The sequence below is a fragment of the Diadema antillarum genome, unplaced genomic scaffold (genome assembly GCF_040938485.1).
Source record: "Diadema antillarum isolate AM-2024a unplaced genomic scaffold, OU_Dant_1.0 seq00001041_RagTag, whole genome shotgun sequence".
In the NCBI taxonomy this organism is placed as follows: Eukaryota; Metazoa; Echinodermata; class Echinoidea; order Diadematoida; family Diadematidae; genus Diadema; species Diadema antillarum.
Window position 1 is genome coordinate 502,675 of NW_027271872.1, and position 17,080 is coordinate 519,754.

The 17,080-nt window shown below is 38.1% G+C and overlaps 1 protein-coding gene across 1 annotated transcript; it reads right to left on the bottom strand.

Annotated features, from left to right (window-relative positions):
• Window positions 1-12,210: 12,210 nt before the first annotated feature.
• Window positions 12,211-16,967, bottom strand: LOC139742987 (uncharacterized). The gene is made up of 3 exons (XM_071653493.1): window positions 16,493-16,967; window positions 15,523-15,725; window positions 12,211-14,553 (listed from the first exon to the last, which is right to left on the bottom strand). The coding sequence occupies exons 1-3, from the start codon at window positions 16,759-16,761 to the stop codon at window positions 13,529-13,531; spliced, it is 1,497 nt and encodes a 498-aa protein (XP_071509594.1). The 5' UTR covers window positions 16,762-16,967; the 3' UTR covers window positions 12,211-13,528.
• Between the last annotated feature and the right edge of the window lie 113 nt (window positions 16,968-17,080).

Below are 17,080 nucleotides of genomic sequence, written 5' to 3' on the forward strand. Positions count from 1 at the left end.
AGAATAATTCCATTGATATTTTATCTTGTATTATCAATGGCTACATGAAAAAAAAAGTCTCCAAAATCTTCATTTTCATTAGAAAGTTGAGCAACATTGAAGACATACACAGCATACCATTATTTTTAGTCAATCTTAAATTTTAATTCTTCGTGAAACGCGACCATGTAGGGGAGGGGGGATGTTCACCTCCGAGAGGGAAAATGTGAAGTTTGGGAAGCAATATAGCTCAGGCTACTTAGAGGTCCCATTTCAATTATGAATGAAACTTTCAGAGGAATTTAGACATTGATCAGTCAAATTTCGATTACATTTTAACAATATGTAAGACCAGAAATAAAACAGCATTTCCTCATTCAGAATGTAGGAAAACATGTGTTACAATTTGTGTAGATATTTCAAGGGCGAATCATTCTCTAGTAAACATACAATCTAATTCTATTTTTAGCGAAAAGTGTTAGAGTACGTGGAAGGTGATAAAATCACTTTGTTGAGTAAGATATGTATGAGCCAAAATCGTTCCTTTTGAACACGCATTGTGTTGAAGAGTCGTAGGAAACTTTTCGAAGGTAAAAGGTGAACGTATGTTCAAAGCATCGTAACGGGAAGTGCAAAGTGTGTTCAAATGTTTCAATGTTTCCTGCTCAACCTATTCATTAATGGGGAAGAAAAAGAAATGGAAAGAGATGTCCCGCTTCAGGGGAGACGTTAAAGGGATCGTACAGTTTTGGTTGAGACCTAATATATTTGGGGTTTGTAAAATTTTTTTGGTGAAATAATGAGAAACCTCTAATGAAATATGAAAGAGCATGTAATTTTATGAGGAATTCAACGTTTATTTGATGAAAATTGGTTTTGAAATGGCTTAGATATCCAAAAAAAGAGCGATTCTAATAAAGTGTGGGACCCACACTTTATTATGATCGCTTTGTTTTACTTTGTTTTTGGATGTTTCAGTCATTCCAAACCTGATTTTCATCAAATAAACTTTGAATTCCTCTTAAAATGGTATGCTCTGTACTATATCATAAGTGTTTTCTTGGTATCTCGAAAAAAGTTAAAAGCCCAATTCTCATCTCCACCAATACTGTACTATCCCTTTAAGGGTGACAATAGAGAGGGAAGATCTTGATCTGTATCACAATGAATGTGTTAGGTGGAGGTGGATGGGAGGTACAGTACAAAGACTCGCGCTCCAGTTCCCGAGCAGACAAACACATTTCTCTATAATTCTCTTCTTCATGCAATCCTGATACATGTATGAAGAGCATGCTTATTCGTTTTCATCGGTCAGCCGTGCATTCGGTACTTGGAAGTCTGATACCATATACATTGTACCTCGTGCAACCTACATTGTAACTATCACAGACTTTTGATATGGATATCATAACATGCAAGGGTGTACTAGAAAGTACATGTACCCAACCATCATTGCTATCATTACATAACGTCATTCCTTGGTGCTATTTGCATGGGCTTTTATTGTTCAGTATGAAGATGGCACCGGAGATAAAAGTGCATGTTATTTTACGAAACTCTGATGAAGCCGCACTTCATTTCCCCTTATGATTGTGTGTGTGTGTAATTACTGTGCATGAGTGTGTGTGTGTGTGTGTGTGTGTGTGTGTGTGTGTGTGTGTGTGTGTGTGTGTGTGTGTGTGTGTGTGTGTGTGTGTGTGTGTGTGTGTGTGTGTGTGTGTGTGTGTGTGTGTGTGTGTGTGTGTGTGTGTGTGTGTGTGTGTGTGTGTGTGTGTGTGTGTGTGTGTGTGTGTGTGTGTGTGTGTGTGTGTGTGTGTGTGTGTGTGTGTGTGTGTGTTTATGTCATCAGAACGAAACATACATTAATCCAAGAGTCACAACAACATCAGAATATATTTGCAACCCATGCAGTAGTGTTACATAAGTACGAATAATGTACCGGTAACACACAATGTATCCAAGAATGTTTTTATGGTAACACCCGAACACCTGCTGTTTATTTTTCCACCATTGGATACTCTCAATTTTCATTGAAGATGTATATAAACTCTCGAATGGTGATCATACGAACACGACAATGTATCATAACTTTCAATCGTGTTTTCTGCAATCCGCAGTACTTTTGCTCACTGCGTGCCGACAATTAAAAAAAAAAAAAAAAAGTAATCGCCGAAAGTGCGACATCTGTAATGATGTAGAACGTTGGGAGAAAGTCGACGATCATCTGTGATTTTTCTTCTGTTTTTTATTCTTCCGCGTTGGTGTCTAATTTCTGTGCCCATGTGTGGTGCTGACACTTTTGCTTAACCCGTTGAGGACGGTTTGATTTTGCTACAACACGCATTTCCCATAGATGCTTGCCCGAGTATACTCGGGACTCGTCCTCAACGGGTTAATATGGGATTTGAAGGAGTTGGTGGACATCACGTTTGAGCTCAAAATATTTCCATGGTCAACAACATGCCATATCTAGAGCCCTGTGAAATACACAAGAGTGTTTCGTCTTTTGTCAGTGATTGTACACGCGTGGCCACCTCGTATAGCCCCCCCCCCCCCTAAATATTTATCACTCGTGTGTTATGTGCTCCCCCACCCACAGGGTGTTTTCAGCTTCTTTTTCCAACATGACAATTATTGAGACTCAATCTCTCAAATTGTACAAAACGACTTTTTGCATCATGAAATATGCCTTGTATATTTATCTAATTTATTTTTAGTTATCTTTTTTCTTTTGCCGTTAAACAGAAAAGTTATGGGAAAGTGACACACATTCTTTTGATAAGGTCAGTTGTAATAACTTGATAAAAACATATACCAGGTAATCTTATTTTCATGATGACATCGCAAAATGAATATCCGTATGTTTATTGCATTAACTTATATTATCACCAATTCTTTCTTCTCTACAACTCTTCTCATTATGGACCTGCTATTGTGTAGCCAAGGCAAATTTTCAATATCGGTACATCACTTTTTTTTCCATTCAATGCTGGATTTCCATTGCGTTGTGTTTGCTTACTGTTCGCATAATAGGAAGTGGATCGTATTGCGGGACGCTCTTTTTTTTTCACGGCTCTGAATTCCGTACTCAGAGGATGAAATTTGATTCGGCCAAAAAAAGCCCTATAGTTATTCACAAAGTCCTGAATATTACGAATTCAGCAAAATCTTATTTTTGAAAGTAATTCACTCTGATTTTTTGAAAGTATTACTTCAAGTATACCCCTCGACAAAAATGTGCCTTTTAGCGCGGTGTAAAATCGTATTATGATTTCGGACACGATTTTTGTAATGGAAGAAATCAACGTCCTTCACATATTGTCCTTGCACCAGAATCACAATTCATACCCATAATTCACCGTACACATTGTTACCGTGTGGACGAAAAAAAAAAAGGCAAATGAGGCTCAGATTTCGTATTTTACGGCATATTTTGTGGTAAAAGATCTAACATGAATATTTCAAACAATACACGCGATAAAATCTTGTGATAAATCGACATTTTCTAAAGCTGAGGTGAATCGGTGAATTTCTGAGCGTTTTTACGTTTTCTTTTTCTCGATTTCAGCATGTTGGCCGTGATGTCGGCCAAAAATGAAATAGTTTTATATTGTAAAATGAGATTCATATCAAATGATTTAATTGGACCTCGAAACTGTATACAGTCCAGAGCCAACTTGTTGGCCGCGGGGAAAAGGTTGAGAAGAGCGACCAAACTCCAAACAAACAAGAAAAACAACAATTAGGGCCTACAATACAGGTTTGTTCCAGATAGAAAAGGAAAGTTTCAATTTCAGTTTCAGTAAGGTTTATTTCTCCACTTTTACATAAACAGAAAATAAGTATAACAATATCAAGCATATATTATTCACAAGTCATGAAAATACAAACAAGATTCCACATTACAAGTATATAATCATGTGAAATAATATATTAATTTCATTACAGATCTTTAAGTGTATACAGGTGGGGGAGACCGTTATCGCCTGACTTGGACAACGGCTTCTGAACATAGGTCTATATGCCTTGTATTATAACATTTTTTTTTTAACAAGCCAAGGAACGGAACACCACACATGTAGAACAAATAAAGTAAATCTTTAACGTATTATAGATGTCATTTGACCAAAAAGGACAACACAAGGTGAAATATATAAAGACGGAAAAAAAACCCGAGCAAGGGACCCGAATGGGAAAAGTAGAGAGAAGAGAGGAGAGAGGATAAGAAAAGAATGAGCGATACAGTGTTCAGGAGTTGGGAGCTAACAAAAGCGTAATTTCTAATTAGAGTGGTACATTGCGAGAAGAACGTAATAGGCGTGAAGGGCTATAATCATTCATTTTTCTGTTTGCTTTCTTACTCTAAATTAAAAGTGACTTTTCAATTCTATAGACCTACGAACATCTTGTACTCATGTATATGTGAACATGTAATCGCACTCCCTTTTGCAATATAAATATAGTGTTCGGGTATAGTATCCAGGTGTGGATTCAAGAATTCCGTAAAGGGGAGACGCCTTTAAAAAATTAATAGGGGGCGCACGCACCCACCCCCCAGAACGGGTTGTTATCAACCCGCTCGCGTGTTTTTTTTTTTAGACGGCGCAGATTGGGGACCCTAAAAATCTATTGGGGACCCTATCCCTAAACCTAACCCTAATCCTAATCCTAACCCTAACCATCAAACCCTAACCCTAACCCTAACCCTAACCCTAACCCCAACCCTAACCCTAACCCTAACCCTAACCAAAAACCCTAACCCTAACCCTAACCCTAACCAAAAACCCTAACCCAACGTTTTTCCCATAGGTTTAACACGCGCCATGCCCCCAATCTGTGCCGTCTTAAAAAAAAACGCGACCCGCTCTGCCACTCCCCTCCATTTTTTTTCTTTTATTTCTTTTGTTTTTTTATCAAAAAAATAAGGGAGCGCGCGCCCGGTGCGCCCCCTCTGGATCCGCCACTGACATCTTTAATTGACTTATTTGACAAAAAAAAATAGGGCCTACATGTAGGCCTAAATAACATCGAAAATTGCACAAAACAAGGTCGATAAAAATAAGTGGAGCGCTGGATCTGGATCTGTTAAATTTTATTCTGAAAAGCTCAGGTTGAGCATCACTCAGAACGTGACTGTGAATGGAGTGCCGCTTAGTAGTCCAAATGCAAATGCTTTTGTAGAGCTGTTTTGAAAGCATTATTTTGTGCTTATTATTGATGAAAGTTCTTCAGGCAAATTGTTCCACTCTCTTGCCATTTGGGGGGAAATATGAGAATAGATGAGGTTGAGAGTTCGATCGTGGAATCACCAGTTGTTTATGTTTACAGCTCCTAGTTCTTATCCGGTTATTTACAAAAGAGTTCTGGGAACTCAAAAAAGTATTAATATCTAAATCGACATGCATGGTCATGACTGATTTTGTGGAACATTGAATTGTCTTCTGTGCTGGAGGAGGGGTAGCTGTAAAAAGAGTTGTTTTGTTTGTTTGTGGGGGTTTTTTCCCCTTCTGCTTTGAGAAAACGGGTGTCGCGTGAGACAGCCGACACGGATGTTGTACATATTTCTAATGTAATTATAATTAGTGAAAGTTTCCGGATTTTACTAGATACACCTTTTACGTTCCTCTCCATAGTTTAGTGATCACATGACACCTATGAAGCGCATGACCACGCCGCACGCGCGCCGGCGCCATCTCAAACGTACAAAGATCCTACCATCCATATGCATGTGTATCATCATATTCCATCATTCGTACCGTGCATGCTATAAGCCTTTTCGCAGTTGTAACTGCGCATGCGCGAGAAAATCGGGTTTGGAGATAAATTAACCAAACAGTCAATGCGTGCGCGGCTCGGGCCGGGCGATCGAATCGACAGGTGATTCGTGAATGCATTGTGGATGTTGGCGGACCAACGAACGGTAATTTTTGCCGACATTCTGTGAATCTTGACTCTAGGCCTTTGATAATCTGTTTATCTATATATTCCTATATTAATGAATCATGTATTTTTTTTTTTTTTATTTTTTTTTTTTTTTTGCGTTGTGAGATTTTAGACGATCTTCAATCATAGTCAGTTTTAGACTAGGTCCAGGCTAACTGCGACAGCCGTCGCACGAAGCGGCGCGGTCCCCGGGGCTAGGTCCAGGCTAGGACAGGTAGGCCGGATAACGTGGCTTTCAGACAAAACATCACATATTAAAGATAATGGATGGGACTGTTAGTGTTGTTAAGAATGAGGTTCTAACTTCTATAAATGGCATAGATTTCTAGGCCTAATGTTGAATATGTTTTCAGGTGCAATATTTATTCATGGTTACGTACAGGCCAGGAACTGATGTTTGAGATTGCATTAATTGGATTTTTGACAAAAATACTCTTATGTTTGAATTCTGAATTCTGTCGATTTGATTGTTATGTAGACTGTTAGGTCTAGAGCACTCATAGAGCACTTACTATACCCAGTAATGGTAAATGACACCACCTTTTCTTCATGAATATTTGCTTCAAATATTTACTCTTTTAAATTACTTTTTGCAAATTCAAATTCATTGTTAGTTTACATCAATATCAAACATCCAGAAAGTGCTGAAAACATAAGCTAACAGTAACATCCAAATGTTAAAAGAAAAAAAAATTATACCTACTTTAATTCCATAGTCACCAAAATGATCCCGTACGGTTTTGGGACTTTTGTACACGAGTGTGCACTCAAACAAATGCCACTGTATTTTACGTTCGTGCCCGTATAAGGTCATATTACTTGTAATTTGACCTTGTACTTGTAGAAGTGGTCTAGAGAAGACTATAGATCTACGTGTAAACTCAGCCTATAGTATGAGTATGACATGTTATTGTAAAACCTTAATTAAATGGGAGTCTTTGGATGAGAGAGCACATTTTTTTGTCACTGTGAGAAAGATGTTGAAGGTGTGAGTGTAAAGTTGTTATGTTTAATATTGTGTACGGTGTGCGTGTATGTCTTAGCATCTTGTTTACATTTGTGGAGAGTGAGTCATCAGATCTATGTCTAGCGTCAGAGCATGAAAGAGGCTTGCAAGTAATATTGCATAACCATGCACAGTGCCTGATTCCCCCATTCTGCGGGGAGCAGTCGATTTGGTTCACAATTCCAATTGTTCTAACTTCTCCGCAGGATGGTGGTGGTGGATTTGACAAGCACCGGCATGGTACTGTGCACTGTTTCTTTATGCAACCTACTTTTTGGTCTTTGCTTCCTTCATTTTTTTTTTAATTGACAGAACCCTTTCCGGTGTAACTATCGAAAATCCTTACATGTTGGTCTATATTGCTATATATTTTTTTTGTGTATCGTTATATTTCTTTCATGTTCAATGCCCAACTAGCTATGCATTAATTCAGTTGGGCCTAGAAGATGATTAATTATGCCTACTTTTGTGTGCTGGGCAGTAGAGCCAGCACATTTTAGTTTTTACACATAAAGATGGTTTGGATAGATAGTATCGTAAATTATTTTGTTTCCTTTTCTTCCACTTCAGCTCGAATCACCATGAAGCTGTGTGCAGTTGTCGGCTGTAGCAATGGATCTTATCAGCTGGATAAGTGGAAGCAGGGAAAATGCTCCAAGCATCAAACTTTCAATGGACTAGGGTGTTGTGATTGTGATCCTCCATTTCATCTCTTCCCATTTCCCACTGAGAAGCAAGATCAAGATGGCAGAAGGCGATGGAATAAGCTTATGAACCAAAAGGATCAATCAACTGGTAAAAACTGGATAAACAAACCTCATGATAGAGTGTGTTCGAAACATTTCCCGGATGGGAAACCAACCTTGGCGCATCCTGATCCTGTACTTCATCTTGGATACAAACTTTCACCGCAAATAGCACCAAAGCGTGCACCACCAAGAGATCGTGAAGAGCCAACCAAATCTAGGAAAAGAGTTTGCCGTACTCCCACTACATCTTCAACACCAAGTCCATCTATTGGCATGGCTGCTTCAGTGAAGGTTGAAGAGGATCACAGGTACACTTACAAGTGTGATTGCAAGCCTAGTTGTGATTGTGTAGGCTGCATCCAAAAACAGGCAAAAATTATTTCTCTTGAACACAGAGTCAAGGAGTTACAACACAAATTAATTTCAAGACAAACTGAAAACAAAGGACCAAAGAGCTGCAGAAAGAAACTTATATGTGCAGAGAACATAAGTACTGACAAAGATGTTAACCATTGTACAGGTATCAGCTCCAAACAAGCATTTGAGGACATGTACAAATTTGTAGAGCCTCATGCAAAGACAATGAGCTACTGGAAGAGTGCTAAATGTAGCAGGAAAGGCCGTCCATTCAAGGGTACCCCAAAGAAATCTGGTCCAAGGAGAAAATTGCAACTCAAGGATGAATTTCTACTTGTTCTGATGCGTCTTCGATTAGACTTGACTGTCCAGTTTCTAGCATTGCTGTTTGGAATTGTATCCAGCACATGCTCCCAGATAATTACAACTTGGTTAAGGTTCCTTGCAATGACCCTAAAACCTCTGATTGTGTGGCCAAACAGATCATCCATCTCTCTTAATATGCCCATACAATTTAGGAAGCACTGCCGGAACATTAGATCCATAATTGACTGCACGGAAATATTCATTGAGAGGCCACGATCACTTGACCTGCAGGCATCAACTTGGTCAGATTATAAGAAACATAATACCATTAAAGTATTAGTTGGGATCACGCCAAATGGGCATATTTCCTTCTTGTCAAAAGCCTACGGAGGAAGAGCATCTGATGTTGCAATCTTCAGAGAAAGTGGGTTTCTAAGCCTCCTAGACCCAAATGATGTTGTAATGGCCGATAGGGGATTTCCAATACAGGAAGAATTACTCTTGCACCATGCTACGCTTGAAATACCACCAGCTGCACAAGGCAAGCGTCAGATGACAAGGAGTAAAGTGCAAAAGACAAAAGTTATTGCCAATCTTAGAATTCATGTGGAGAGAGCAATTAATCGTTTGAAAGATTTTAAAATCTTAAACAACACAATGCCTCTCACACTTGTACCCAGCGCAGATGATATATTGATTGTATGTGCAGCTCTAGTTAATCTGCAACCAAATCTTATTAAGTGATGTTCAGGTGGACTACAAACTTTTGTGGTAGTTTTATGTCATGACTATGATTCAAAATATTTTTGTGAGGTCAAATAACTGAAAAAAAATTGTAATGGAAAAGATGTACATATATATCCAAAACAGAGTAAAGTTTCAATTCTTCAAAGTGATGTCTTACTGCTTTTGTACTTAAAAAAAAAAAATTACATATACTACAAAGTATTTCTTCGAAAATATTTTCTTTCATATCCTTTTCCCCCCTCTCGTGCTTTGAAAGAGACAGCAAAACAACACAGTGGTGGATCCAGGCAGGGGACAAAGTTGATGCGCGCTCCCTCTGTAATTTTAAGCCACAAGATAGTTATGGTAAATTGCAAAAATTGAATGAAATCAAATTTTTTTATAAATGTGCTATTTTGTGGTGCTGGGTGAATAATTTTAATGCTTTGTTAAATCATTTTCAAAAGAAAATACCGAAAACTTTGGAAATATTGAATTGTTCCCATATAGGTATTGTATGTACTACATGTAGGGTCCTATAGTGATATTTTGCCATTTGTCATAATTATAAATGAAAATATGTTGTACAAAATGATTGCAAGTACTAGTAGGTTTAATTGTGTTTTGGGACAAAATCCAGCACTTTCTGTAGATCAAGTAAAAAATTTTTGAATTCACCAAAACATTGAATGTGTACACTAATATAGCTAAATCTAATTGTCATTTTGTGCCAATTTTATATTTGCTCTTTGTGCCCCCACTCATTCCAAATCCTGGCTTGTGTAATAGAATCAATGCTCAATCCATTCTAAATTTCATCTCACATTGTCTTAGGTGCTGTTGATGTAATGCACCTAACATTGCTTTTAGGTGCTAAATGGTTTCTAATGTGTTTATCATTTAACTTTGACCAATTGTTATACAGGGTGGCCCAGAAAAAATGGCCTAACCTATTTCCCACGGATTGTTTTTGCAATGAATGGTATCAGTGGATGAGGTAACGTCTTCTGAGAAAAATGACACCAAGATCAGAAAATTTGGTTCAGCAGTTTTCATTTAATAGTACATTGTGTGGGGCAAAGTCACGCCTTAGAATTGTTCTCTTGTCGGCTACCCCTGAACTGAAAATGGTGGAAATCCGGGCGTACCACAGCTAGAAAGAGTAATCAGATTAAGTTGATCAATTCTTACGAGTAGTCTCTAGTCAATACAATTTATCAACTGAATCAGATTACCCTAAACAACTGTGGTACGCTCAAATATCCACTATTTTCAGTTTAGGGTTAGCCGACGAGAAAATTTTTAGGGCTCGACATTACCTGACAAAATGTACTAGAAAATGAAAACTACTCAACCAAATTTGCTCATCTTGGTGTCACTTTTCTAATCAGATGTTACCTTATCCACTGATACCATTCATTGCAAAAACAATCCGTGGAAAATAGGTTAGGCCGTTTTTTTCTGGGCCGCCCTGTATAGTAAATAAAGAAGCTTTAATAGGAGTGAACTGTAATTTGTTAAACAAATTTCGGCATTACTCTCATGTGGTGAAGGTCGCATGTTCGATCTGTAATGAATATCGCAAGTCACCAAGTCACAAAAAAACTGGAAGTGGGATTCAAACCTGCCATCTACTGCATGCAGGGCAGGAACTTGCCCACCAGGCTGTTCTGGTTCAAGGCCAAGTCACAATCTTCGGCACGTGGGAGTAATGCTGAACACTTGTTTGAAAATTATTGTAATATTCAGGCGCGGTTCTACGGGGAAGAGGGGGGCTTAATTGTACATTATATGTCAGTATACAGGGAAACCCCGTTATAACGAGCTCGGATATAGCGAGATATCGCTTTCAACGAGGAGATTTTACTGGTCCCATTTTCATTTGCACATATCAAAATGGTACAAAAATGCATACGTTTATAACGAGGTACCGGTTATAACGAGGAAAAATTGGCGGTCCCTTGGACCTCGTTATAACGGGGTTTCCCTGTATAATGATTATAATCTTTGGCTCTAGGTCCGCACTTGGTAATACATGTATGTATCTTGTGATTCCATGACTACTGAGAGTCTGTACAGAAATTTATACAAATGAAACAAAATGTAATTCAGTTACATGTTCAGGTGTTTTGTTTTATTAGAAGTGAGCCAGTCTTCAATGCATTGAAGCTCAGACATTGAGGAGGTAGATCTTTTTCTGTATACATAAGTACACCCGATAAAATTTAGTAAAACACATAACCTTAATGCCCGCTGAACACTACACGATGGTCTTCAGCCATGAAGTAACATGAAATTGCATACATTTTCTGCACAGTGGGTCAATGGCCAGTCTTAAAAAATTTGACATGTCAAATCCTTAAGACTGGTCTTAAGACCGAGTCTTAAGACTGGAGACTGACAAGGTTGTGACGTCACACTTCTGGTCTTAAGACCGGTGAATCTTGGCAATAGTACGCGGTGGGCTTTAGTTACAATTTGATGAAAAACCTGATAACCTTTACCATCATTTTAAAGGTTTTAAACTTTGTTACAGGCTACTAGTCTTGTACATTAAAGTTTGTTGCTTTAATTATATCTAGGGAGCACACAGGTCTAGTACTGATACTGGATGGAAATAAATTAAGAATGAAGAATACACACACATTTACCTACATGTACATGTAGGTGTAATACTGACATTGTATTGAAACAGCTATCAAGAATGCAGAGAAATTACATGTACATGTAACCTCATAGATCACTCATGATTTTCCCAGTCTACTTGTTTTGTCACGTTTATCCCACCATCACTTGTGCTTGCACATTGAGTAATTCCCTTTAAAAATGGTTACATGAATGATGAATTTGAATGTAAAGAACTATTTGAAAGATGTTTTTTTTAATATGGCCATGTCATTAAAAGAGAAAGATGCATGTAATGAATATGCACCTGTATTTGAGTCTTCAAATTCTTATGTGCTGTACTTACACAAGTTATCTTTTAAAGTCATAAGTAGCTGCCTGCAGTAATAGAGTGAAAGGGTTGAGAGGGTGAAGAATGCATGAGAGAGATTGAGAGAGCACTAAAAAAAAGTGAGAAAAGGGGGAGGTGGGGGGGGGGAGAGGTAGAACAGTACACGAATACGTGCAGTCAACCTCGCTGAAATTGAATACAAATGAACAAGAAAAAAATCCTTTCACAAATGTTGCTTTACACAATAAAATAAATACTGGTTTACACCTATCTGAACCAGAATTTTTCTTTGACTTATACGATTATTCGAGTTGTGTGAAGATTCGGAGTAGCATCTCTTAAATTCCATATCTCAGACTAGCGTCTATTAAATTCCATATTAAAGCAAATACATCGTTCTCATCAGGGTCATTGTGAATAACTCTTGAAGCATAAAAAATGGCAAGCATAATTGCATTTTGATATTAATAATCTATGAGAAAAGAGTGTGAATCTGTATGCAGTCATTTAGGCAAGGCACAGGTATTTCCCAGTGATGTACATGTACATGTATGTAAGTACATGTACATGTAGTAGCAGGTATAGCAATGACGATTTTTGTTTCCTTGAACAGTGCAAACTCACAATATGCTTACGACCAATAAAATTACCTCGATATTTCAAGTTCACGTATCTTTTCATTTCATCTATGAATAAAATCAGAAAATTAATGATACTAGCAAAAATATCTTAAAGATAGAGACATTTGCAGCCTAAAACCTGATATGTTCATACACCTTGAAAAGTCACAAAACTTTGCATGAATAAATGTTAACTCTTCTCAAAATGTGTGTGAAATCTTAGAATCATACCTTTAATACAATATTTGTAAAGTATGAAAACTAATCAACTAGTGTCGCCTGATATCGCAATATACATTTTAACCAGATAAAATTTAAAATGATGAGACTTTGTCATGTCCCCTTGAACTAGCTCAGACAAAATATTACAAAGTACTAATTCAAGGTTCTAGATTGATAACTGCTTTATGTGAAAGACATAAATAACCGAAGAAATCTCACATTTTAGGCTGCAAATGTCTCTGTCTGCCATTAACCCTTTATGCGTTACGTTCGCAATTTTGCACAATTGTCATGAAATTCAAAGGCAGGAAGTACTGCTCATTGTTCTGGGAATGAACAATCGAAAAAATCAATACCTTTCTCCCAAGGTGCTGGGTCTGTTGGGGGACCAATTCAATGCACTATTAACCCTCTCATTACCATAGGCATGTAGATGTCTAGTAAGTCAATGGAGTTTGCAAGGTCTGGTACTGAGAGGGTTAATGTGCTCAGAAAAGTATTTAAGTTCATTTTCTTGGATATCACTCTTTAAGTAATCTTAAAGTAACGCATAAAGAGTTAAGGGGTAAAAGGTAGTGTGAATGATAAATATTTTCCAGATATTTTAAGTTATATTCCATTCATAGTACTGTCAATATTCAATACAGTTGCTGCACACACTATGCTACGGTTCATGGCTTTTACTGACAAGTTCAGGGGCAATGTGTTGGCAGAAGAATTTCTCGGCCACATCCATCGCTTTGTTCCACATTTCTCTATTAAAAAAAATGCGCTCTAGATGGAATCCTGATTGGGTGTATACAAAGAAGTCACACCACGTGCGTCCAGTGATCCCCATTTGGCACTGAACTTGATAATAGTACTGGTGATTGTTTTTCAGTTTTGTTTCTCCATCTACCATGGTGAGATAGTCGAGATTCTCAGCTGTTGGTTCCTCAAAGGCAATGGTCCGAGGACACTTTATCTCTAGGACTCCAGGCTCATCACAGCACTTACAAGAAACCAATCCATCAGGTGAAGCTCCAAGAAACACCTTGATTGGATGGACGAATAGACCACACTCCTTTACCTGTACACTTTGGTGGCCATTTTCTTTTTGGATTGTTTCATATGCATTCCTTGCGATTGGCTCCATTATCCGTCCATACTTCAGATTCGGTAAATTTCGATCAATAGTAGAACGACCCATCAGTCTTTCTATGATAGGTTTTGTGTGCTGACTTTTGGAAGAACATGGATCATCGAGCGTAGCTTGCCTTGTAATGGCTGATTTCAAGTTAGATGCTGTTATCATTCCTGCACGAAATTTTGCCCACTGTATATTTTCTGCTTGGCCTCTTGTATGTTCTTCCACGACATTAACTTCCTCCTGTGTATACGTAGGCAAACCATTCAGGAACGACTCTACAGTCTCATACCTGCCACCTAAAGTTGTCAGACAGTCGGGATCGACTGAATTCTTTGTTTCAACTTCTACCTCTTGTCCCAGATTGAAGTCTACTTCAGGAGAGTAGTTCACAGATGGTGACACATTGTGGCTTTCTTCATCCTGTAAATACTTAAATACTGTTGATCTCTCACAAGTTGGGTACATGGCATTCGCAAGTTGTCTTGCTGGTGGTATTGCCTTGCTTCCCATTGGGTTGAATAGCCTCTTTACTGCTGTGTTGACTGGCTGTTTGCGTTTCCCTGTATTAGAGAAAAAAAAATGGAATCAACATTGAACCCCAAAATACATAATAAATAATTTTGATAATTTCCTTCAGAGGCCTTTCAACCTAAATATACTTTTTTAAAGTTCATTAAATATCAGAAGTTATTAAGCAAGTAGTAAAAATTTACATCCTAGATTCATACTTTATTGTAGTTTTTTGTTTTCCAATTCTTTTGATAAAACACACGGCTTAAAGCCACTGTTTAACATCGTAACTGATCGATTTAAAAAATTCTAAAACTGTGTAGCCTGACCTCTCTAATCATGTTCAGATGGATGAAAAAACAGCCAAGAATGCAAAAATAATGAAAGAAAACCAGTCATTATCAAGATATCTATGAAAGTTGTAGTTATTATCGCTAGCTATAATAACTCCAGTACTGTAGTCTATGGGGTGATCTTTTAGGTTTTCACTCTTTTGAAGCACTAAATAATAACATTGAAGCCTAATTTTTTCACAGGTGCATTTTTACACCCCATCACATACTCTGATAGCATGTAGGACCATGCAGCTCAGATTTTTTAAATCTAGAAACTGTTAAACTATGCCTTTAATATACATGTACAATAACAAAATATTGGCCTATTTATCGAGGGAGAAAGATAATTCAATTCTAAACAAAAAAGTTACCTTCTATTACTCCTCTCCTTTATCATAAATTTGGGGTCTAAATCAATTCTTGATCATGCTAACCATCAGGCATCAGGCACTGGCATATTTTCCACTTTTGGTCATATTTCCCGAACCCTGTCCAAACAATAGAAAGTCAATGGGAGAAATTTATATTTCCCGGACAATTAGGTGGGAAATAAGATTCTGATCGGGAAATATGCCATCCCTCCTAACCATTACTCATAATCCATGGATGAATTAATGTAATGATTAAAAAAAAAAGAAAAAAAAGGGGGGGGGGTATTGAAAATAGGAAGTAAAGTATGCTTACTTTTGTTTCCATAGCTTGGTTTCACCCACTGCATCTCACACACTGGCTTGCCATGAAGAACTGCAGCTGCACCCCCACTGTACACATTCCAACTGCAGACTTTCGATGTGCATGGTAGATGTCGATTTTGCGACACTCCAGTCATGAAGGCATGATCCAACTTGAAAACCAGTGCAGCAACATGGTTGCATGAAGATCCCAGACTGTAGAAAGTAGAATACAAATCATAATGTAATTAACATATATAGACAACAATATAATAATAGTTTTAAACTTCAAAACGGAGGTATCATCCTACTCTTACCCAGTCGGGGAGCCATTGGTATGAGCTGTGCAAATTTACGTGTCATGCAGTTTCTATAGTTGGAGACAGAAATGAACATTATCGAACTTGTGGAAAATATTGTCCTGTACACCCTAGTGATAAAATATCCTTTTTTTCATCCCACTCCTTCAATTGGATACATGTTACATGTAGACTCTATATCTTGATGATGTGCTTCACATCATGCTGATCACTGATCTTGTTCATATTTTATTAAAATATACTAGATCTCGACTCGAGGGATTAGCACTGGCGGACCCCCCCCCCCCCCCCAAAATTAAATAAATCAATCTGTCAGATAGAGGGCAGTGCTGAAATTTGTGTTGGCCATAGAGTTACATGGTGTTTGCAGGAGTGTGTGTAAGTTGCTTATTCAATTGGATAGGAGAAAAAAATACAGTGCGCTCATCAAAACCTAAATTTTCCACAACTGGACGCAAGAAGAGACAAGGTAAGTATTTTGGGTTTTTAAATCAAACGGTTCATTTAGATGCCCATTTGTACGGCACATAGATCTAGACCTAAGTCACCTAGTCCCAAACAATATAGTCTACCTTCGTATTAACTATTATTCAGCAATTTACTAGAGTCTAAGTGCAAGTTTATCTGGCAACAACATCATTGCATAATTTGTGTGATTCTTACCCAGCAAAGCAACTACAGTAGGCACTGTAGATTTTTCCGGAGGACTTGTCAATGGCAACCCACACGCTGTGAGGTATGTTTTTTACTGCCAATGAGGGAGTACATTGTGCTTTCAACACAGAAACTTCACTTTCCGCTGAAATTGGGTGGTAGAATATTTCGTGGAGCCACTTGCTGTTGAAGTAAGAGAAGGCCTTTCCCTCTTTGTAGTCTGAGAGTAATCTTTCTTGCAACGTTTTTGGTCTAGTACCACGCGATTTCCGTTCCATCTTACTTGCTTCACTGGGGCAGGGCGCCTCGCTTAACAACCACTCGGCTATTTCAAAATAACTAACGGGTGGCCAAAACTTCACTCCTTCTTTTTCTGGCAACCAGTCATCTTTCAGGTCCGCCAACGGATCTGGAATTTGTTTTCCGTTTATGAACAACAATTCTGCATACTGTTTTGACCGCGATCGTTCTTCTTCAACTTCGCTTGGTTTCACACTGTATCCAAGTCGCACTGCGCTGTAGACTAACGCTTGCAGCTCCGCTTTCAAACCCGTCGTTTTTAGTCCTCTTATGCGAAGAAAATCCTTTAAAGCGTCC